We start from the raw sequence: 24640 nt of genomic DNA on the forward strand, positions 1-24640 counted from the left end.
TATGGGTTCCTTTCCTGTAGTATATCAGTTACATTTTCTTTTTGTTAACACATATTTTACCTTTACTTCTAACCAGCAACCTTACAAATGCAATGGGAAAAAAGTGATGAGATTATAAATTACTCAGCTAGAAACTTTCTGTTAGAGGAAAATGTATAGCCAGTCTGATAAAGTTAGACTAGTAGCATGGTCTGTAAATATGAAGCACATAGTTGTCATTGTTAAAAACATGCTACTTTAATAGCCATTTTCGCTATTTACAGAAGGTATAGCATCATTGGGATATGGCTTCCAAAGTGGCAGGAGTATCTTGCCTTCCAGGTCACCACACAAGCTGAGATTACTTACTGTGATGGACAAATCAAGGTCCAGGGTCTCACTTTCAGACCTGTGGCTGTAGAAACTTGTTTCTTCCCAGCATAATAAGAATAGTCTTCTCCCAGGATAGATGCATACTACCCAAGTAAATGAACATGAACATATTAAGTCAGAATAGCAATTTATTAATTTGCAATTAAAAATCACTGTCAAAAAAGACAGGAATGACTTGAAGATCACAAACAAGAACATCTCGTATTCATAGCCAGACCAGATCATAATCAGCAATTTAACATAGATTCAGTTACTGCTCTCTGAATTGTCAGTCTGTTGGCGAACATTCCTGCTTCAGATCTCCATCAAATGGGACTCTCTTCTTCTATTCATTCCTTCTACTAACACTGTGATGTGTCTGTGGTGTGTTTCAACTTTGTACTAAGTGTAAGTATTTAGTGGTGAGAAGGCAGACTTAATCCCCGTCCTGGGAAATTTATACCTTAGGGGTAAGAACAGATACTCATCAGTCTGTTGTACAAATACATGTAAACTTGAAGCTGTGGTAACTACTACAAAAGAGATTTGTGCAGCAGTGAGACTGTAGAGTGGATGTATGTGATAGACTGTGGTCAGCAAAGTCTTCCTGAGAAGTCGAGGATTGAGCTAAGATTCATGAATAAGCAGAAATTAGCAGGCCAAGGCAGTAGGAGGAGGGCTTTTCAGGCAGAGGAAATGCATACACTAAGTTCTGGTGAGAGGTTACATGGTGTATTAAAGGGTCTTGAAGAAAGCCGTTATACCGCAATAGAAGCCATGGGGTGGCGTGAGGCAGAAGAAGGGACGCACAGACCCTTCAGGGTCTCATGGGCCTTGTGAACTTAATTCTGAAAGTTCAAAGAATCCTTGAAGAGTTTGAAGCCTAGAGAGTGACACGATGTGGTTTTTTGTGTGTGGAAGAATCCCCCTGGCTGCAGCGTGGAGAAGAGATTAGAGGTGGCTGACAGTGGATTCTGAGGGAAAAGGAAAAGGCGACTAGAAAGACTTTGGAGATTTCCAGTTTTCTGCAGGAGGGCACCTGGAGGACAGTCTAAATAGTAGCAAGTGAGAAAGATTGAGAGCCTGGGAACAAACTTGATGAATTCCAACTTTAAGTGAGGGAGTAGTGAAGGTATCTGAAAAGGAGGAGCCAGTGAGAGAGAAGAAACTCAGCTGTGTGGTGTTGAAGCCAAGAAAGGAGTGGCCTATGCCATACTGCTGAAAGGTCTAGTAATGCCAGCAACACTTGTAGCTATCATTGTCACAGGCTTATTATGTGCCGAGTACTTTATAAGTTTTATCTCATTTAATCCTGTCATACCTCTTTAAGGGAAAAACTTGTATTTATTTTTTTAACTGATAAAGAAATCGAGCAATTGGAGGGTTAAAAAACCTGCCTGAAAATTTGAAGCTGGGCGTTCTCAATTCCGAATACTTCATTGCCTGAAAAATTATAAGGACTTATATAAACGTAGTCAATTAGATTTAGAAAATGGGTGGTTAGCTCTCTTAGAGAGAGCAGTCTATGGAATGATAAAAGGTCAGAGTGAGCCACAGTGGGCAGAAGAGTGATGGGAAGGTGAGGAAGTGAAGATAGAAAAAAGATGAACAAGTCTTCCGAGAAAATGACCTTGAAGAGGAGATATCCAAAATGGTATTTGGGATCTTTTGACTAAAGAGCCTCTTCTCTGGTTTATGTCTTTTCTGAACATCACTGGCTGGTCAAAGTATCCTTATGATACTTTGTTTTTCTAGTTAATATATACATTTCTCCAGTTAAAGTCTACTCTTGATATTCATTTTATGTCTAAATAAGGCATCCTTGTATAATACTGAAAAACTGTTACATAAAATGGTCAAATTCTTAGCTAATAGGATAAGTAATTTTTTGTTTTAGTATGTTTTACATTTAGGGCTTTTACTGGTTTCTTTTGAAAATTTTTTTTATAGGTTCATATATGTCTAGCAAATGACACTTTTAGAGATTAATATCTTTTTGTATTAAATACATGTTTGAAGGTAACTGATTATAACAAATATCATGGTTATATTCCAAAATATGGTTGTATTACATTATTTAATTTCTTTGTTGATGTCCATAGACCTCTTAGAATTGAGCTTTTTTATTTGTAGGCTGATATTGCACCATTGATGACTTCTCTTATTGGAGTTCCCTTTCCTCTTAACTCAGTGGTAAGGAATAAAATTTTATTATCAACTCTCAGTATAAAAAAAACTATTGCACAGTAAAATTTACTCTTTTTTATGTGTTTCTGAATAATCTGGGGGTCTTTTTTTTCTTTTTTTTTTTTAGACGGGGTCTTGCTGTGTTGCCCAGGCTAGTCTTGAACTTCTGGGCTCAAGCAGTCCTCCCATCTCAGCCTCCCAAGTGTCTGGGATTACAGGCACTGCTTCCAGCTTATATGATCTTTGATTACATTTATAACTATATATTCCTGTATATTTATTTCTAAATATGCAGTACCTCATAATTGCTTGTGTATTATATTCTGTAACATGGAACATGAGCCAAATAGCTTTTCTTTAAATACTTTAATTTTCTAAAATGTGTATGATTTATATATTTGTATTCTGGTTATAAGTGATAGAAATGTGTAAGTAATTTTTTTATTACAAGCAGCAAAAACTGACTTCGTTTAAAGGGTAGTTATTGAAAAGATATTGGTGATTTGCTGAAACAAAGTGATGCTTGAAAACCAGGCTTGGAATAACCTGGAACCAGGATATCTGGAGACTTGGAAGAAGGAACCACAGCCATGATCCCATAGCAGAGCTGTTCTCAGGGCACTGACATGAGGGTAGAGTAGCATTATACCTTAGTTTATATCCCTTGACTATCAGGAGTCAAATTCCAGATGATCTAGCCTGGGTTACAATCAGCAGGTCCCTGGATTATAAACCTAACATGCTGTATCTAATGGGCAAGACTTCTCAACAGAAAATAGTAATGCTGTTAAGAATGGGCCCTGGATACCGAAATGCCGAAAATAACTATTTCAACCAGCCACTCTTATTAGCTCTTCAAAATCAAATGTACTCTTAAAAAATAATGTTATTTAACCCAGAATGCTGAGTAATATGACCCCAACAGTCATAGTGTTTGTGTATGTGTATAATGAAACAAAAGTTTAACAGAATAGTCCTTACTCTTATTATGTACGGTACACTCTGATATGTCTGAAGTCTTTCATTTTAAGTATGCTGGCTGTGGCCTACCATAGTAATTGTTTTTTGTGTGTGAAGCACTCAGTTCACTTCCTAGAACATAGTTATCTCTCAGCCAATGCCAGGTGTTAGTGAATTTAATTCATCTCTTGCTTTGCTTATCTTAATACATCTACTTTATGAGAAAAATAATAGAACATTTTTCAGTTATAGTTTTAAAAAGATTTTTCATTTAACTATTTCAATTATTTATTTGTCCATATGCCTTATCTTTATTGCTTTTCAGTCTGTTTTGTTTTATAAGAATAGCCTGAGCTGTCTGAATACTATCAATAAGCTGGTGTTTGTTATTTGCAGGGAATCCTTCCTGTGGATTATCTTAACAACACTGATCTCTTCAAAGCAGAGAGCATGTTTACAAATGCAGTACAGATTCTTGAACAGTTCAAGGTAAAAAAAATTTAAAAAGGCACACACAAAAATGGACAGTACTACAATTTAAATATTGAATATATTAAGGGGAAATACTTGATTTTGTTTTTTAACTATTTCCCTGTAATTTACCCTTAAATCTTACGTATTTGACTTGTTTCACATTTCTGAAGTGTAGGTTCTATGGCTCAGTCTGAGGGCATCAAATTATCTTTGAGGGGAATGACTGAATGTAAGATTACCACGTATGCTTACAACGACTGCAAGTCAATTCTTTAACTATTAGAATTTACCCCATAGAAGTCTTATTATAATGAGATTGCAACATTTCTTGTCATTCCATGTACGTTATGAGATTCGTTAAGAGTTTAAAGAGGTGACTCTTTGACTAAAACCTTCTGTTATTCTTAACACTTTTAAGAATAAGTAGTTTGGCTTGTTTTATTTTCAGAGTTAAGGAAGTACAGTTTTAATTACAGTATGTTATTTTGCAAGATTGATATGTTTAATTCTCAGCTTATTGAGATAGTAAGAAAATGTTAAATTTTTCTTTAAATATTTATGAAACAATATAGTAACATAAAATTCCATTTATTTTCAAAGTGGTTAACCATCCCTAAAGAATCATTTTAATGGATGTTTATATTTCAAAATGAAATTCATTTTTTTCTCATTTGTAATATTTTCATACTTGGTTCCCAGGTGAAAATGACTCAGAAAAAAGAAGTTACTTTACCATTTTTGTTTACACCATTTAAGTAAGTCCCTTACATTTTTTTATTAACTTGAAGGAAAGAATTTTCCACTGAGTTTGCAGTTTTTCTCTGAGTTATAGGATTAGTTTACTTATACAGTTTGCCATTTTATATACATTAGTGTAAACTCCAAATTGAAATCCTCTTCTAATACTGTTGTTAAATAATGAGCCAGGTGCTAGATAACTTTGAATGGCTGGAAGAGGGATGGAGGAATGGAGAGATACATGAGAAATATTAAGGCGATGAACTCCATAGGGCTTGACTGGTTGGCTAGGAAGGTGTGGGGGCAGGAAAGAGTGTAACTTCCTGGCACTTGGCTTGGTTGATTAGGAAGATGCTGGTTCCATATAGCTTATTGAAAGAACTAGTTCAGGAGACAAAGATGAATGTTACTAAGTTCAACTTACATTTGAAGATATCAGTTAATTAATTAGAAAGAGAGGCTTGGATCTCAGAAGATGTATGTTGCTTGTGAAGATTTTGAAGCCATAAGAATAAAGACAGGCTGGGTGCAGTGGCTCATGCCTGTAGTCCCAGCACTTTGGGAGGCTGAGGTGGGCAGATTTCTGGAGCTCAGGAGATCGAGACCAGCCTGGGCAACATGGTGAAACCCCGTGTCTACTAAAAATACAAAAATTAGCCACACATAGTGACGCATGCCTGTAGTCCCAGCTACTTGGGTTGCTGAGCCTGGAGAATTGCTACACATATAGGAGGCTCTAGAATTCTAGGAGACATCAACTCCTACTGGGTGAGTGTGTTAGGGTTCTCTAGAGGGACAGAACTAATAGGATAGATGTATATGTGAAGGGGAGTTTATTAAGGGGTATCGACTCACATAATCACAAGGTGACATCCAGAATAGGCCGTCTGCAATATGAGGAGCAAGGAAGCCAGTCTGAGTCCCAAAACCTCAAAAGTAGGGAAGCTGACAGTGTAGCCTTCAGTCTGTGGCCAAAGGCCAGAGAGCCCCTAGCAAACCACTGGTGTAAGTCCAAGAGTCCAAAAGCTGAAGAATTCCGAGTCTAATGTTCAAGGGCAGGCAGCATCCAGCATAGGAGAAATACGAGGCTGGAAAACTCAGCAAGTCTGCTCGTTCCACATTCTTCTGCCTGCTTTATTCTAGCTGTGCTGGCAGCTGATTAGATGATGCCTACCCAGATTGAGGGTGGGTCTGCTTCTCCCACTCCACTGACTCAAAAGGTTAATCTCCTTTGGCAACAATGTCACAGACACACCCAAGAACAATACTTTACAACCTTCAATCAAGTTGACACTCAATATTAACTGTTACAGTAGGCAAAGAAGAGGGCCGACTTTGGTGAGCAGCAGATTGTTGCTATCTCAGGTCCAGGAAGATGTGTTTTCCTTGAATCAGGAGAGGGAAGATCTAGATCACAGACCTGGCTCTGCACTACTGACTGTGTTGGGCTTGCATCTTTGAGGTTCACATTCGATTAGCAAGGATTTTGCTGTTGACTAATTAAATAGAAATTGTTTTATCTATGAATCTTAAGGATGTGATTGAATGACTTCATTGGAATTATTTTTGACAACTTCTGTTGCACTAGTGTGATATTCATAAATTAGAAAAGTGGCCGGGCGCGGTGGCTCACACCTATAATCCCAGCACTTTGGGAGGCCGAGGCGGGCGGATCACAAGGCCAGGAGTTTGAGACCAGCCTGGCCAACATGGTGATACCCTGTCTCTACTGAAAATACAAAAATTTGCTGGGCATGGTGGCGCATGCCTGTAATCCCAGCTACTCCAGAGGCTGGGGCAGGAGAATCACTTGAACCCAGGAGGCGGAGGTTGCAGTGAGCTGAGATCATGCCACTGTACTCCAGCCTGGGCAACAGAGCGAGCCTCCATCTCAAAAACAAAAAAGAAAGGCATAAATATTGTATTACCCTCTGAATAATGTGGTTGTATACTTGACTTTGTTTGTGTGTATATATGTGTGTATTAGGACAGTAAAAATAAAATGAAATTAGCATTTTGCAAGTTACAATCATATAAAATTGATTACCCTAAATATATCATTAGGATATTATGTTATTTACATCTCTTATGCTAATTCTAATTTTCTTTTATTGTAGTATAGAATTGAGATTTGTTAGTGGAATTGGTTCTGAGGAATATGTAAGTGTTCATACCTTTTTCAAGAAATATTGATTGACTGGTATGTGTTTTGTGGATATAGCAGTGAACAAGATAGACAAAGGCTTTGCATTCATAGAATTTATTTGTACAGTAGTGTCACAGGCAAACTATAACCAAATGAAGAAGTGAATAAGAAATACATTATCAATTCCTTTTATGAAGAAAATACAAGGGCTGTTGAGAGTGAGAATAAGTGAGGGCTACTTTAGACCAGCCACTTTAGAAAGGCTGGTTAGGAGCCTGGCCATTGTGGTGAAACCCTGCCTCTACCAAAAAATATAAAAATGAGCCAGGCATGGTGACACCTGCCTGTAATCCCAGTTACTCGGGAGGCTGAGGCATGAGAATCACTTGAACCCAGGAGGCGGAGGTTGCAGCAGTGAGCCAAGATCCCACCACTACACTCCAGCCTGGGCAACAGAGTGAGACCCTGTCTGGAAAAAAAAAAAAAAAAAAAAAAAGAAAAGAAAAGAAAAGAAAGAAAGGCTGGTTAGGGAAGGACTCTTCAGCAAGGGTTCAGGTGTATACTGCTCCCACTTTTTCCATGTGGCATGGTAACTGATCATAGACTTCCCCTACTTTGATGTTCAGTGTCTGCCTACACATACATATTTAGAGCCACTACTACCTTTGTGTCCTCTGGGGGCCTGGCAAGATGGCTGATTCCCATGTACTGGCTCACCCACCCTGGAGTGTAGTGACCAGCCCTGCCTGTAGACCTGTCTGGCTAAAAATCACCACTTGCTAAAAGCCTGCAATATGACCAAAAAGATCTAAGATAACATGAGAAATAGACTCTTGAGGTCATATGAAACTCAAGGAACAGAACCAAACCTAAAAACATTAAAATTCTCAGAAATATTTAAGAAACTATTGCATCCATAAAACAAAAGCAGCATTAACTTTGCAAAATGTAGATAGGTACTAGATGCATTAAAAATAACTCTTACATTTAATAAAATAAATATTTCATAAGAAGAATGCCACAAAAAAACTTAAAGAAAGATAAATTGTATAAGAATGGTCCAAATGAGAGGCAGATCCTCCAAATTAGAATAGGAAGTGTGTAGACCTCAAACTAAATGAAATGAATTTTAAGTAATAGATAGATTGAGTAAGAAGCTGAAAGAAATTAAGGACATGATGTATACATAGAAAGCATACATTTCTTCATCTGCGCCACCCCCCCACCAAAAACAAAACAATGACAATCAGAAAAGGGAGAAAGAAACATTTCAAACTTTATAAGAAAGCATGCTTCAAATATAAAGCACCCTCAGATGTGGCATGATTTTGGACAGTTGCTAGGACTGTGAGAAAGGGAATTCCTTTGAACATTGTCGTGTGGGTCAAGGCTTTAAAGAAATAGATGAGAAAATCTAATTGTAGCATAAAACTTTGTTTTTCAGTGGATAGTATTTAAATAGTCATGATGATATAAATATTGGTTTTCAGCTTTTAGAGTCAATCCTTGGACAAAACAGGGAAGAATGAATTATGATTACCAAATATGATGCAAATGTTAGCAGCCTTGAAAATGTACAAGTACAGTTAACAGGTTGGAAGGCAGAGAGGGAAGGAAATGTACATGGAATAGTGGCGGTGCTATTTTCTTCATGAAATAGAACATGGAGAATTTTATCTTTAGTTTAATTAGTCAGAGGTTTAGGTATTAGTTTTTGTTTTGTTTTGTTTTGTTTTGTTTTGTTTTGAGACTGAGTCTCATCCTGTTGCCCAGGCTGGAGTGCAGTAGCTCAATCTCGGCTCACTGCAACCTCAGCCTCCCAGGTTCAAGCAATTCTCCTTCCTCAGCCTCCTGAGTAGCTGGGATTACAAGCGCGTGCCACCACACCCAGCAAATTTTTGTATTTTTAGTAGAGACGGGGTTTCACCATGTTGGCTAGGCTGGTCTCGAACTCCTGACCTCATGATCCGCCCTCCTCGGCCTCCCAAAGTACTGGGATTATAGGCATGAGCCACCATGCCCAGCCTTGGGTATTAGATTATGAAAGTAACCAAGGTCACCAAAAAAGGAGGTAAAAATGTGATATAGCCAAATTGAGTGGCGAGGAAAGCCAGAGACAACAGGGAGTCAACAAAAAGTACCCCCAGTCATCAAGTCAAGAAAAAGTAAGAAGAACATGTTTTTTAAAAATGTAGGCAACTACCGGAATAACTAAAAACAAACACATGTAAAACTTTTTGGTCTGGGTTGGTGAACTGAGAAATGAAAAAGAATTATTATGCCCTTGTGTACTGTTTGATTTTTTTCAAAATATGTGCATATATTGCTTTGATAAAATGTATTTTTAAAAGTATATTTATCAAAATAAATAGATATTCTAATCATTGGCACAAATTCAGTAGAATATGTAATTGGAAAAGGATTCATAATAGAAATAAAATACTCAGCAATAAAATGATGAGAAATGTACATTGTAAAGAAAACTATCAAATTTTATTAAGGACATAACAGACAATATAAATAAACAAATGTTGGATAGTACTGTTCAATATTGTAAAAATGTCGGTCCTCTCCAAATTACTTACTGAATATGGTATTATAACTAAAGGATTTTTGTATAATTCAAAAACATAATTTTAAAATTTATAACAAAAATAAGTGTTCAAGAATAGCTTAATTAGTTTTGAGAAAGAAGAACAAGAGATTTGCTCTCCTAGATAACAAAATACATTCTAAAGCTATTATAACTCTAAAACATGTGATATTGATGCAGACTAAACATATAGATTTAGTGGGACTGATTCGTGAGTACATAAAAGACAAGATTCACTTGTCTACAACATGCACTTTGACTTATGATAGGGTTACATCCCTAAGTTGAAAATATTGTAAGTGCAAAATGGATTTAATACACCTAACCTACTGAATATCGTAGCTTAGTCTAGCCTACCTTAAATGTGCTGAGAACACTTATATTAGCCTACAGTTGGTCAGAATCATCTAAGATAAAGCCGATTGTATAATAAAGTATTGAATATCTCATGTAATTTATTGAATACTATATTGAAAGTGAAAAACAAAATGATTGTATGGGTACTCAAAGTATGCTTTCTACTGAATGAATATCACTTCCGTGCTAGCTGCAAAATCCTAAGTCAAACTCTCATAAGTTTGGGACTATCTTAAGTATATGGGATTTGGTTTTGACTAAAGGTGGTGTTTCAAATCAGTAGGAGAAAGATTTGTACTAAGAAAATTAACTATTTGGAAAAAATAAGGCTAGCTCTCATAACCTCATTTCATTCACAAAACTAAATTCTACTTTGATTAAAGAACTAAATATTTAAAAATAATTAAAAGTGTGAGGTCTATAAAACATAAAATTTAACAGTCATATGGAAAACATATTAGCTAGCATCATAATCAGAATTTTATTTTATCATTATTATTACTTTTTATAGAGATGGGATCTCCCTATGTTACCCAAGCTTATCTTGAACTCCTGGGCTCAAGTGATCCACCTGCCTTGGCCTCCCAAAGTTTTGGGATTGCAGGCCTGAGCTACTGTGCCTGACTGTAATCAGAATTTATTAATTATATTAGTTATATAAAATTGGAAAATATACCAGAACCAGGTGGAATACTAAATTGAAAATTATTTTTTAATCATTTAGGGAGATGTGAACCACAGAAATTCTGTGTTAAATTATTTTTAAGGGTATTTACTTTTACCCATTAAAAAATTTCATTCCTCCTTTGAGGTATTTTGAAATAGATATATTTGAGGGCATTGACTAATTGTTAGCTCTGCATTACAAGTCTTTAATGTTTGGTGTTATCAGAAAAAACAGTTATCACCATTTACTGAGTACCATAGGCCCTTTATTTCTTTAGTCCAGTGGGTTTTTTTCACATTAACATCATATGTTTCTTTTTAATCACTTTTATATATGCACATAATGTCAGCATGTCTTCTTTTTTTTTTATTTTTTATTTATTTTTTTTTGTTTTATTTTTTTATTTTTTTATTTTTTATTTTTTAAATTTATTATTATTATACTTTAAGTTGTAGGGTACATGTGCATAACGTGCAGGTTTGTTACATATGTATACTTGTGCCATGTTGGTGTGCTGCACCCATCAACTCGTCATTTACATCAGGTATAACTCCCAGTGCAATCCCTCCCCCCTCCCCCTCCCCATGATAGGCCCCGGTGTGTGATGTTCCCCTTCCCGAGTCCAAGTGATCTCATTGTTCAGTTCCCACCTATGAGTGAGAACATGCGGTGTTTGGTTTTCTGTTCTTGTGATAGTTTGCTAAGAATGATGGTTTCCAGCTGCATCCATGTCCCTACAAAGGACACAAACTCATCCTTTTTGATGGCTGCGTAGTATTCCATGGTGTATATGTGCCACATTTTCTTAATCCAATCTGTCACTGATGGACATTTGGGTTGATTCCAAGTCTTTGCTATTGTGAATAGTGCTGCAATAAACATACGTGTGCATGTGTCTTTATAGCAGCATAATTTATAATCCTTTGGGTATATACCCAGTAATGGGATGGCTGGGTCATATGGTACATCTAGTTCTAGATCCTTGAGGAATCGCCATACTGTTTTCCATAATGGTTGAACTAGTTTACAGTCCCACCAACAGTGTAAAAGTGTTCCTATTTCTCCACATCCTCTCCAGCACCTGTTGTTTCCTGACTTTTTAATGATCGCCATTCTAACTGGTGTGAGATGGTATCTCATTGTGGTTTTGATTTGCATTTCTCTGATGGCCAGTGATGATCAGCATTTTTTCATGTGTCTGTTGGCTGTATGAATGTCTTCTTTTGAGAAATGTCTGTTCATATCCTTTGCCCACTTTTTGATGGGGTTGTTTGTTTTTTTCTTGTAAATTTGTTTGAGTTCTTTGTAGGTTCTGGATATTAGCCCTTTGTCAGATGAGTAGATTGCAAAAATTTTCTCCCATTCTGTAGGTTGCCCGTTCACTCTGATGGTAGTTTCTTTTGCTGTGCAGAAGCTCTTTAGTTTAATGAGATCCCATTTGTCAATTTTGGCTTTTGCTGCCTTTGCTTTTGGTGTTTTAGACATGAAGTCTTTGCCCATGCCTATGTCCTGAATGGTACTACCTAGGTTTTCCTCTAGGATTTTTATGGTATTAGGTCTAACATTTAAGTCTCTAATCCATCTTGAATTAATTTTCGTATAAGGAGTAAGGAAAGGATCCAGTTTCAGCTTTCTACTTATGGCTAGCCAATTTTCCCAGCACCATTTATTAAATAGGGAATCCTTTCCCCATTTCTTGTTTCTCTCAGGTTTGTCAAAGATCAGATGGCTGTAGATGTGTGGTATTATTTCTGAGGACTCTGTTCTGTTCCATTGGTCTATATCTCTGTTTTGGTACCAGTACCATGCTGTTTTGGTTACTGTAGCCTTGTAGTATAGTTTGAAGTCAGGTAGCGTGATGCCTTCAGCTTTGTTCTTTTGACTTAGGATTGTCTTGGAGATGCGGGCTCTTTTTTGGTTCCATATGAACTTTAAAGCAGTTTTTTCCAATTCTGTGAAGAAACTCATTGGTAGCTTGATGGGGATGGCATTGAATCTATAAATAACCTTGGGCAGTATGGCCATTTTCACGATATTGATTCTTCCTATCCATGAGCATGGTATGTTCTTCCATTTGTTTGTGTCCTCTTTGATTTCACTGAGCAGTGGTTTGTAGTTCTCCTTGAAGAGGTCCTTTACATCCCTTGTAAGTTGGATTCCTAGGTATTTGATTCTCTTTGAAGCAATTGTGAATGGAAGTTCATTCATGATTTGGCTCTCTGTTTGTCTGTTACTGGTGTATAAGAATGCTTGTGATTTTTGCACATTAATTTTGTATCCTGAGACTTTGCTGAAGTTGCTTATCAGCTTAAGGAGATTTTGGGCTGAGACAATGGGGTTTTCTAAATATACAATCATGTCATCTGCAAAGAGGGACAATTTGACTTCTTCTTTTCCTAACTGAATACCCTTGATTTCTTTCTCTTGCCTAATTGCCCTAGCCAGAACTTCCAACACTATGTTGAATAGGAGTGGTGAGAGAGGGCATCCCTGTCTTGTGCCAGTTTTCAAAGGGAATTTTTCCAGTTTTTGCCCATTCAGTATGATATTGGCTGTGGGTTTGTCATAAATAGCTCTTATGATTTTGAGGCACGTTCCATCAATACCGAATTTATTGAGCGTTTTTAGCATGAAGGGCTGTTGAATTTTGTCAAAAGCCGTTTCTGCATCTATTGAGATAATCATGTGGTTCTTGTCTTTGGTTCTGTTTATATGCTGGATTATGTTTATTGATTTGCAAATGTTGAACCAGCCTTGCATCCCAGGGATGAAGCCCACTTGATCATGGTGGATAAGCTTTTTGATGTGTTGCTGAATCCGGTTTGCCAGTATTTTATTGAGGATTTTTGCATCGATGTTCATCAGGGATATCGGTCTAAAATTCTCTTTTTTTGTTGTGTCTCTGCCAGGCTTTGGTATCAGGATGATGTTGGCCTCATAAAATGAGTTAGGGAGGATTCCCTCTTTTTCTATTGATTGGAATAGTTTCAGAAGGAATGTTACCAACTCCTCCTTGTACCTCTGGTAGAATTCAGCTGTGAATCCATCTGGTCCTGGACTTTTTTTGGTTGGTAGGCTATTAATTATTGCCTCAATTTCAGAGCCTGCTATTGGTCTATTCAGGGATTCAACTTCTTCCTGGTTTAGTCTTGGAAGAGTGTAAGTGTCCAGGAAATTATCCATTTCTTCTAGATTTTCCAGTTTATTTGCATAGAGGTGTTTATAGTATTCTCTGATGGTAGTTTGTATTTCTGTGGGGTCGGTGGTGATATCCCCTTTATCATTTTTAATTGCGTCGATTTGATTCTTCTCTCTTTTCTTCTTTATTAGTCTTGCTAGTGGTCTGTCAATTTTGTTGATCGTTTCAAAAAAGCAACTCCTGGATTCATTGATTTTTTAGAGGGTTTTTTGTATCTCTATCTCCTTCAGTTCTGCTCTGATCTTAGTTATTTCTTGCCTTCTGCTAGCTTTCGAATGTGTTTGCTCTTGCTTCTCTAGTTCTTTTAATTGCGATGTTAGAGTGTCAATTTTAGATCTTTCCTGCTTTCTCTTGTGGGCATTTAGTGCTATAAATTTCCCTCTACACACTGCTTTAAATGTGTCCCAGAGATTCTGGTATGTTGTATCTTTGTTCTCATTGGTTTCAAAGAACATCTTTATTTCTGCCTTCATTTCGTTATGTACCCAGTAGTCATTCAGGAGCAGGTTGTTCAGTTTCCATGTAGTTGAGCGGTTTTGATTGAGTTTCTTAGTCCTGAGTTCTAGTTTGATTGCACTGTGGTCTGAGAGACAGTTTGTTATAATTTCTGTTCTTGTACATTTGCTGAGGAGTGCTTTACTTCCAATTACGTGGTCAATTTTGGAGTAAGTACGATGTGGTGCTGAGAAGAATGTATATTCTGTTGATTTGGGGTGGAGAGTTCTATAGATGTCTATGAGGTCTGCTTGCTGCAGAGATGAGTTCAATTCCTGGATATCCTTGTTAACTTTCTGTCTCGTTGATCTGTCTAATGTTGACAGTGGAGTGTTGAAGTCTCCCATTATTATTGTATGGGAGTCTAAGTCTCTTTGTAAGTCTCTAAGGACTTGCTTGATGAATCTGGGTGCTCCTGTATTGGGTGCATATATATTTAGGATAGTTAGCTCTTCCTGTTGAATTGATCCCTTTACCATTATGTAATGGCCTTCTTTGTCTCTTTTGATCTTTGATGGTTTAAAGTCTGTTTTATCAGAGACTAGTATTGCAACCCCCGCTTTTTTTTGTTCTCCATTTGCTTGGTAAATCTTCCTCCATCCCTTTATTTTGAGCCTATGTATGTCTCTGCGTGTGAGATGGGTCTCCTGAATACAGCAGACTGATGGGTCTTGACTCTTTATCCAGTTTGCCAGTCTGTGTCTTTTAATTGGAGCATTTAGTCCATTTACATTTAAGGTTAAGATTGTTATGTGTGAACTTGATCCTGCCATTATGATATTAACTGGTTATTTTGCTCATTAGTTGATGCAGTTTCTTCCTAGCCTCGATGGTCTTGACATTTTGGCATGTTTTTGCAATGGCTGGTACCGGTTGTTCCTTTCCATGTTTAGTGCTTCCTTCAGGGTCTCTTGTAAGGCAGGCCTGGTGGTGACAAAATCTCTAAGCATTTGCTTATCTGTAAAGGATTTTATTTCTCCTTCACTTATGAAACTTAGTTTGGCTGGATATGAAATTCTGGGTTTCAAATTGTTTTCTTTAAGAATGTTGAATATTGGCCCCCACTCTCTTCTGGCTTGGAGAGTTTCTGCCGAGAGATCTGCTGTTAGTCTGATGGGCTTCCCTTTGTGGGTAACCCGACCTTTCTCTCTGGCTGCCCTTAAGATTTTTTCCTTCATTTCAACTTTGGTGAATCTGGCAATTATGTGTCTTGGAGTTGCTCTTCTCGAGGAGTATCTTTGTGGCGTTCTCTGTATTTCCTGGATTTGAATGTTGGCCTGCCCTACTAGGTTGGGGAAGTTCTCCTGGATGATATCCTGAAGAGTGTTTTCCAACTTGGTTCCATTTTCCCCCTCACCTTCAGGCACCCCAATCAGACGTAGATTTGGTCTTTTTACATAATCCCATACTTCTTGCAGGCTTTGTTCATTTCTTTTTCCTCTTTTTTCTTTTGTTTCTCTTCTCGCTTCATTTCATTCATTTGATCCTCAATCGCAGATACTCTTTCTTCCAGTTGATCGAGTTGGTTACTGAAGCTTGTGCATTTGTCACGTATTTCTCATGTCATGGTTTTCATCTCTTTCATTTCGTTTATGACCTTCTCTGCATTAATTACTCTAGCCATCAATTCTTCCACTTTTTTTTCAAGATTTTTAGTTTCTTTGCGCTGGGTACGTAATTCCTCCTTTAGCTCTGAGAAATTTGATGGACTGAAGCCTTCTTCTCTCATCTCGTCAAAGTCATTCTCCGTCCAGCTTTGATCCGTTGCTGGCGATGAGCTGCGCTCCTTTGCCGGGGGAGATGCGCTCTTATTTTTTGAATTTCCAGCTTTTCTGCCCTGCTTTTTCCCGATCTTTGTGGTTTTATCTGCCTCTGGTCTTTGATGATGGTGATGTACTGATGGGGTTTTGGTGTAGGTGTCCTTCCTGTTTGATAGTTTTCCTTCTAAGAGTCAGGACCCTCAGCTGTAGGTCTGTTGGAGATTGCTTGAGGTCCACTCCAGACCCTGTTTGCCTGGGTATCAGCAGCAGAGGCTGCAGAAGATAGAATATTTCTGAACAGCGAGTGTACCTGTCTGATTCTTGCTTTGGAAGCTTCCTCTCAGGGGTGTACTCCACCCTGTGAGGTGTGGGGTGTCAGACTGCCCCTAGTGGGGGATGTCTCCCAGTTAGGCTACTCAGGGGTCAGGGACCCACTTGAGCAGGGAGTCTATCCCTTCTCAGATCTCAACCTCCGTGTTGGGAGATCCACTGCTCTCTTCAAAGCTGTCAGACAGAGTCGTTTGCGTCTGCAGAGGTTTCTGCTGCGTTTGTTATTGTTTACTATGCCCTGTCCCCAGAGGTGGAGTCTACAGAGACAGGCAGGTTTCCTTGAGCTGCTGTGAGCTCCACCCAGTTCGAGCTTCCCAGCAGCTTTGTTTACCTACTTAAGTTTACCTACTTAAGCCTCAGCAATGGCGGGCGCCCCTCCCCCAGCCTCGCTGCTGCCTTGCCGGTAGATCACAGACTGCTGTGCTAGCAATGAGGGAGGCTCCGTGGGTGTGGGACCCTCCCGGCCAGGTGTGGGATATGATCTCCTGGTGTGCCTGTTTGCTTAAAGCGCAGTATTGGGGTGGGAGTTACCCGATTTTCCAGGTGTTGTGTGTCTCAGTTCCCCTGGCTAGGAAAAGGGATTCCCTTTCCCCGTGCGCTTCCCAGGTGAGGCAATGCCTCGCCCTGCTTCAGCTCTTGCTGGTCGGGCTGCAGCAGCTGACCAGCACCGATCGTCCGGCACTCCTCAGTGAGATGAACCCAGTACCTCAGTTGAAAATGCAGAAATCACCGGTCTTCTGTGTCGCTTGCGCTGGGAGTTGGAGAGTGGAGCTGTTCCTATTCGGCCATCTTGCTCCGCCCCCATCAGCATGTCTTCTTAGAGACTATATCAAGTAAATGTTGGCCTATAAACGTAAAAGATCAAAGAATACTGTTGTCACACATGCTTTTAGCAAAAAAGGTAACCCAGGTTCTTTTCACAAACTATATTGTAATAAAGTGTTTCTTTTTGTATAAGTATCTTTTTTTTTGTTCTTAGAAGTATATTGTTCACTTGTCTGTTCTTAATTTGAGAAAATTCATCTAGGACATTGGCATCTGAAAATTCATAGTATCGAAATTTTCCTGACATGATTAATTTCACTAGCATTATTAGAGTTTATAGTATCTTCACCATTTTTCCATTGTCTTGTTCAGTCTTTTCTAGCATAGTTATGAGTAATTGGTGAATAATAAAATAATTCCTAGGATAATGAAATAATAGCGAATGTTTCAGAACATAGGAAAAATAAAATTGCCAAGATTCTTAGGCTTATGAAAGGGTCTAAAAGGGCCATGTCGTAATTGCATATCCTATTTTTTGCAAAAATAAGTAAATTTTCTCTTTGATATTTTAAAGACCTCTAAAAAGAATAAAAGTAATAAAACATCCATTCTGAGAAATAGAATTGCTAAAAAAAAAAAACTAAAAAAAACCCTAAAGCTAAAATTGGGTCCAGTAGACCCTGGTGATGGTATGCTGAAGGATGACCAGCAGGTGGAGCTACATGACCAGGAGAAGCATATAAGGCTCGCCCATCTGCAAAAGGTGGAAAAACACTTTATGTTTAAAATTGTGTATTGTAGAGGCTGGAGTACGACAAGAAATAATTTAAAAGAAAAAATGCCACAGAATAAGAAGAAAGCAGAAGAGATCTCTTAAGAGATATCTTAGGGGGAAAAATGTAGAATTGGGAAGGCAATATATACCTTGCCAATAGAAGCAAAAGTATTTGTTACTTTTTTATTTGAAAATTATTATACAAATTTGGACAACTTAAAGAAATTTTAACAAAAAATTGTATTTTCTACTAAAATGACAACAAATACTTGGTTTCTCTAATAAAATTTCTTTTAGCTGATAAAGGCCCTTCTCTTAGACAAAATTTAAATACTAGCTTGTATGTGAACCTTTCTACCAGTTTACCTATCTGATTTACTCATTATTTATAAGAGATGTAATTTTATGCTTCAAAACTGAAATTTATTTTTAAAAAAACTTCTGTGCATCACATACCTCCATAAAAAAATATTATTCACTTATGACATGAAGGGTGATATGATTCTATATCATTGGTCATGCTAAAGGAATGAAAATTATTCTAGAAATAAATTTTTATCCTGCTTTCTCTGTCTTTATACTCTTAAAAGTATTTTTTCCTTTAAATAGACATTCTAAAAAGGAGTAGACAAGTATCACTAAAATATTAGGTCGTGTGTAGATGAAAGCAAAAAAAATTTTGTAACAAAAATCAGAGTAAGTAAAGGGCAGCATTTTAGGAGATCTTGTCTTCTAAACACTAGTTGACCCTGAATAATTGATAAAATTCTTGATAATCCTAAAATGTGGTTTACTTTATTCTATAGTATTCAAGTAACCAAGAAGAAATGAATAGTAACAATTACAGCAAAGTAATGTGCACAGATTAAGACAACTCATTTCCCTCTTTTTTTTAACTTAAATATAACATGTTTATAGATTCTTTAAAACTTGATATTTTCAATAAAGATGATTTAGTCAATAAAGGAAATTTTTCCTCACAAATTTCTATATAGAATGTTATATTTCAAACATGTTGCTTTTTAAGTTAATACTTTGTTAGTTTATTCATATCTGTAACTATACATCGATTAAAGGGAAAATGAACAATAGAGGGTAAAACCATCACTTTTCCTTGTGGGCAATCTGAATTTGGGCAGTTGATAGGAAGATATATTAGTTTTCTAGGTAGTTTGCCATAACAAACTACCACAACCTACATGGCTTAGCATAACAGAAATATATTCTTTCACAGTTCTAGAGACTAAAGTCCAAAATTAAGGCCAGAAGTCCAAAATCAAGTGTCACCAAAACCATGCTCCCTCCAAAGGCTCTAGAGAAGAATCTTCCCTTGCCTCTACCTAGCTTCTGGGGATTGCAAGCAATCCTTGGTTTCCTTGGCTTGTAGCTTTATCATTCCACTGTCTATCTCTGTCATCAGTGGTCTTCTTCCTTGTGTCTCTGTCTCCAGATCTCCCTCTCGAGGACACCAGTCACTAGATTTAAGGTTCACCCTAATTTAGTATTAATGTGCTTTAGCTTGATCATGTCTACAACGACACTATTTCAAAATCAGGTCACATTCCCAGATACCAGGGGTTAGGATATTTTTGGGGGACACAATTTAACTCTCAACAGAAATTAATAGTTTACATTTGTCATCATTTCAGCCATTGCAGAGTAATTATCTTATAATGCTTCATTGATTCACTTAACCAATATTTATTGTTTTCCTACTGTGTTCCAGGCACTCTATTGGATGTTGGAAAAGATAGACATAGTGCTGCCTGCCCTTGTTGGACTCTAAGTCTGATGGGAACATATAGACAGTATAGCAAATGATACAGTGTGATAAGGGATAGCTCAATGTATTATGAGTGACTGTTTTTGTCAGAACAGTTGAGGAGCACCAAACCCACAGATGAGGGATGCAAATTTATAGGAAGTAGGGAAGTTAAACAAGACAACTTCAGTGAAGGCAGTGTTGGGAAGAGGACTTTTGATTTGTTGATACCTCAGAGAGCAGCTGAGATGGAGACGCAAGAAGTCTCAGAAGCTCATCACACTTCTGAGGTAATAACAGCCAATATACCAGCTTTCATTAACTGACACTAATTGCTATAGGCTGCAGTCATCTGAGACAGTTAAGAACGTGGACTTAAGGTGGGAAAGTATGGCAGTGATGTGCTAGCAAGAGGCTCAGCTCTCTGAGAGAGGGAAAGACTCCCATTAATAGCCTTTGCCAATTTCATTGGTATAAATACGCTCACTATGATCAATTTCAAGCTACCAAGGATGATGCGACTAGAGAAAGGGAAGAGTTGTACACTATCTGCCCTTGGGAGCTGGTGTGCGCAGCACTCAGCACACCACTGAGGGAGGGAGACGTCTTTGTATACTTATATTTTCATATTTTTTATCATGACTCTTATTTTAAAGCCAAATAGAAGAAATTTAATAGGTTTTTTTTGCCTTATATTTTTCATGTTAAATATATTAAAGAAAATGTATTTTAGCTAAGGGACAGTAGATGCAAATGCAATATTAAAATATGATAGCCCTCTAGAAATAATGGGTTTATAGAATTTAATGAATATTTTAAGCATTTTATTAAAATATTTTAATGACTCAAAACCCACTTTGGTAATGTGAAAACAAAGGAGAATTTTTTCCTTATATCAACCTAAATGAACTCTTCTACCTTTCTTTTCTTTTTGTCTTGTTCTCTGTGGCTGCATGTAAGTATCCAGCTGTGCCCTGAGCTAACACTGTTATCTATGCAGTGATTCTGGAGTTGGGTACTTTTTCCTCCTGATCTCTTATGGACCCCATCTGTTCGAAAGTTCCTTGTTTAAATGTAAAATACCTTCTGTGGCCTAGTGGTTTTAATTATGTTACTAGCTCTGTGGTCTGATCATTTAGGAGTTTCTCTGGCATTCCTCCTGGCTGGCCTCCAGCCATTTTTTTGTTTATACTTTTTACCACAAGCAAATCTTATCATCTCCAAAGATGATTTCTCTGAAAGCCTTCAGTTTGCCACACCAGTCACAAGTGTCTGAAAGGAGGGGGAGAAAATAATCAAATCTTTTTCCCCAAGTTTGAAATTCAGGAATCTTATATATATATTTTTGTAATGTCATGAATAGCATAGTGATTTTTTTATGTATAGTTGTTTTATATATGATATTTTTAAATTTAGGAATAATTCTTGTGGGAATAATAAGATGTTTTTGACATTATAAAAGTGGGAATAAAAAATAATTTAGAAGGTAAATATCCTAAATCAAGAGTTAGAACATTTCATAGGGATTTTTTTTTATAAGTTTATTGGTATGTTTTCCATGTGTAGTTTCCCATGCATTTTCTTGTTGGGAAAATAGCGCCATGTATTTTTAATTGCCATTTCCATCATCAGTCCTATCTTCTCCTTCCACTATTATGTATGTTTGTTAGGGCCTGGATAATTGGAGTAAGCAAAATGCCACAGAATATAGGTCCCAGCTACTTAGGAGGCTGATGTGGGAGGATCACTTGAGCCAAGGAAGTCAAGGCTCCAGTGAACCTCAGTCACGCCACTGCATGAGTCTGGGTCTGCATGAGTCTGGGTGAACAAGCAATGCCTTGTCTCAAAAAAACCCAGACAACAACAACAACAACAAACCCAGACTGTTGCAGTTGTTCAAGCAAATGATGAGGTCTTGCACCATTACTTTCCTCAGTGACTACCCACTCACAGTTATTATGTACTTAGTGTATGCAAGGCACTGTTTTAAATAATGTATCAGTGTTCGCTCACTTTATTGTTAAAACAGCGGGATATGGTGGGTACTGTTATTACAGATACTTCGGCTACAGTGGTTTGACTTAGGATTTTTCAACTTTATGATGGTGTGAAAGCTATACACATTCAATAGAAACTGTACTTCAGCAACAGTATTCAGTAAATTACATGAGATATTCAACACTTTATTATAAAACGGGCTTTGTGTTAGATAATTTTGTCAAACTGTAGCCTAATGTAGATATTCTGAGTACATTTAAGATAGGCTAGGTTAAGCTATGATGTTTGGTAGGTTAGGTGTAAATGGACATTGACTTAAGATATTTTCAACTTATGATGGGTTTATTGGGATGTAGCCTCAGCTTAAGTTGAGGAGCACCTGTATCTCATTTTCACATGAGGAAATTGAATCAGAAAGATACTTCCCCCAAATAACAGAATTAGTAAACATTGAAGCTGGGATGGAACCCAGGCAGTCTGGCACAGAATCTATCACTAATCAGAGTGAGATTTATCCTTCCCAGTGTCCTCCTTGAGAAATACTGCTTTAGGATTGACAAGATAGGAATGGAAGGAAGTTAGGGATTTAAGGTATAATGGAAGTTGAATCATTAAGCCCTAGGCAATGGCTAGGTGTAAGGGAAAGGGGAAGCGTTGAAGTGTGAAACTTCCTGTTTTGGGAGATGTTGGACATACATTATGATTTACTAAACTGCTGCTCATAGGAAGAGGGCCAAGTTCAGTTGTGGATCTGCTGAGTTCGAGCTGTCTGTAGAACAGCATCATGGTGTGACTGTATAGACAGTTGGAAATCTGAGTCTAAGGCTCAGGAGCAGGAATCAGGCTCTCAATATAGCTTTTGGAAATTATCCATACACTAGTATTAATTGACGCTGTGAGGCTGGGTGAAATCCCTCGGTCAAGGATACTAGAGACTGGAATACTGGGCAAGGACAGGGAGAAAGCGTAAGAAGTGCTAGTATTGTTTTCCCCTATTTTTACATTTCATAAAATGGATTTTCAATGCATGATGAAACTGGGATGCAGAGACTTTAAAAAGTTCACATGAATCTTTTAAGGACATGTAAGCATTTCATTACAATGATTTTTATGTTCCTTGATCATAGTTTACACTAGTTCTTTTGTTCCAGCCTAATAAATCACTCAGCACCTGTAATATAAAATGATATTTTCTGTGGTAAAATTTTAGAAAAATGACATAAACTTGTCAGTTTGCAAACACTATAGTGTTTACCATGAATTTGTGTCATCAATATTTAGTTTATCTGGAAGAATGTAGAAAAATGTATTGATCACTAGAAAGTATGATAAATTAATTATTATTTAAATGTTATATATGTTGAAAGAATCTTAGGACAAACAGGTGAAGTCTTATGGGATTTTGTGATATATATAATAATATTTTTGAAACTGCTTTTGTTTGTTAATAAAAATAGAAATTGCATGGACAAAAAACAAATACAGTGACTGATCCAGATATTCTTGTTTTCAGATTTTTTTCTCATGCTGTTTTAATTGTAAACTGTTATAAAATTGGGTTACTAAAACCCTTGGTGGGTTCTAGTAATCACCAACTAGTAAGTCATAAAACTTTTATAACTTTATTGTATTTCAGAATTGTTATTCAGATTTTCCAAATTATTCTTTGTGAGTTATGTATGATGTCGTGAAAACACTGATTTTTATGTTTTTCATTCATATTTTAAAATATTTAAAGATAGTTTAGTTTTATAGCTTTATTTAGCATCCCATTTTAAAGCAAGACTTAAAGAAGTATTTTTGTAATAGAATATATACCAAATACAACCATAGTATTTATCAAAGAAAAACAAATTCAAGTTAGAAATACTTTTTTCCATTTTTGATATTAGCAAAAATGATTTTTATATGATTATGTCGCTAAATGGACACAAATTGCTGTTGTAGTATACATGTATATAATCACTCTTTTGGAGAGTAAATTCCACTCTATCAAGAACCTTAAAGTATTTAAAATCTTTAACCAAGTAATTCCATTGTGTGATACAGAACTTCAGGAAGTGAATGTGAAAAACTATTTGCCCCAAGGTATTCATCCTAGGATTGCTTATAATCAAAAAGATGGAAAACCACATAATTGAACAATAATAACATGTCTACTAGATGGACTATGCAACTATTAAATGTTCTGTTTTCAGGTTCTGATATGTCTTAGAATAATGTTTTAATATAATCATCAACAAAATGCAGCTTACAAAGTTACACATTTGGTATGATTACAACTACATTAAAAATTCGTGTGTGTGTATGTATATAATATAGTATATATAATAATGTAATATATATATAATAATTATATATATATATATAAAAGGAATTTAACCAAAAATGCTAACATTAGTAAGATATGTGCTCTGGCAGTGATTTTTATTTTTTACTCATTCTTTTTTGTATTTAACTATTAAAAATAATTACATGTTTTTTGATGAGAAAAATGTTTTTATAAGAGAAGTATTTCTGTAGTTTATAGTTTTCTGAAATAGGTTTACATAAAGGAGCATAAAGAGACATAAAGATTTTTAGCAAAGAAAAATAGGCAAAATGCAAAATAAATTTTGCCTGTTTTCCCATGCACACACATTGAAAGGAAACACCACAAAAATTTCAAAGCATGTTGGAGAAAGCCCTAAGGCATATGATGTCTGGTATTTGAAGAAGTGCAAGAAAGAGCAAAAGAGGAATGGGCAGGGACCGTATCTCTCCTCACAGGCAGGTTTTGCATTTGTACTTTGTCCTCAAAGTAGTGTGGATTTTAAGGCATGGTTAGATTTGCATTTTACACATGTCATTCACTGGTACCTGTGAGTTGTGGGAAGCAGGTTTTCCTCCACTTTGTAGATAAAAAACCTGAAACTCCCAAGTCCTTCGTTAGTGAGATTCGCTAGTGAGATTTACAGCTAAAACTTGAATCTGGACAGTCTCTCTCCTAATCTGGTGTCTTTTTTTGCCATTCCTTCTGCCTCAAATGCTATGTAATTTAGTACCTTTATGTTTTTAAAGGGAATGCCATCAGATCTTTTGGT

General features: G+C 36.8%; 1 protein-coding gene across 9 annotated transcripts in view; it reads left to right on the forward strand.

Annotated features, from left to right (window-relative positions):
- Positions 1-24640, forward strand: part of LOC105477016 (phosphatidylinositol glycan anchor biosynthesis class N) — a 157620-nt gene that overhangs the window by 48474 nt on the left and 84506 nt on the right. For all 9 annotated transcript variants that reach the window (XR_011616842.1, XM_071085234.1, XM_071085235.1 and 6 more), the window contains 3 exons: positions 2485-2544; positions 3895-3987; positions 4672-4727. Coding sequence is in view for 8 of the 9 variants with exons in the window: in XM_071085234.1 (XP_070941335.1) it covers positions 2485-2544; positions 3895-3987; positions 4672-4727 (209 nt within the window). In the remaining variant the exon portion in view is untranslated. The remainder of the gene's footprint in view (positions 1-2484; positions 2545-3894; positions 3988-4671; positions 4728-24640) is intronic.

Source organism: Macaca nemestrina, chromosome 19, assembly GCF_043159975.1.
Source record: "Macaca nemestrina isolate mMacNem1 chromosome 19, mMacNem.hap1, whole genome shotgun sequence".
NCBI lineage: Eukaryota > Metazoa > Chordata > Mammalia > Primates > Cercopithecidae > Macaca > Macaca nemestrina.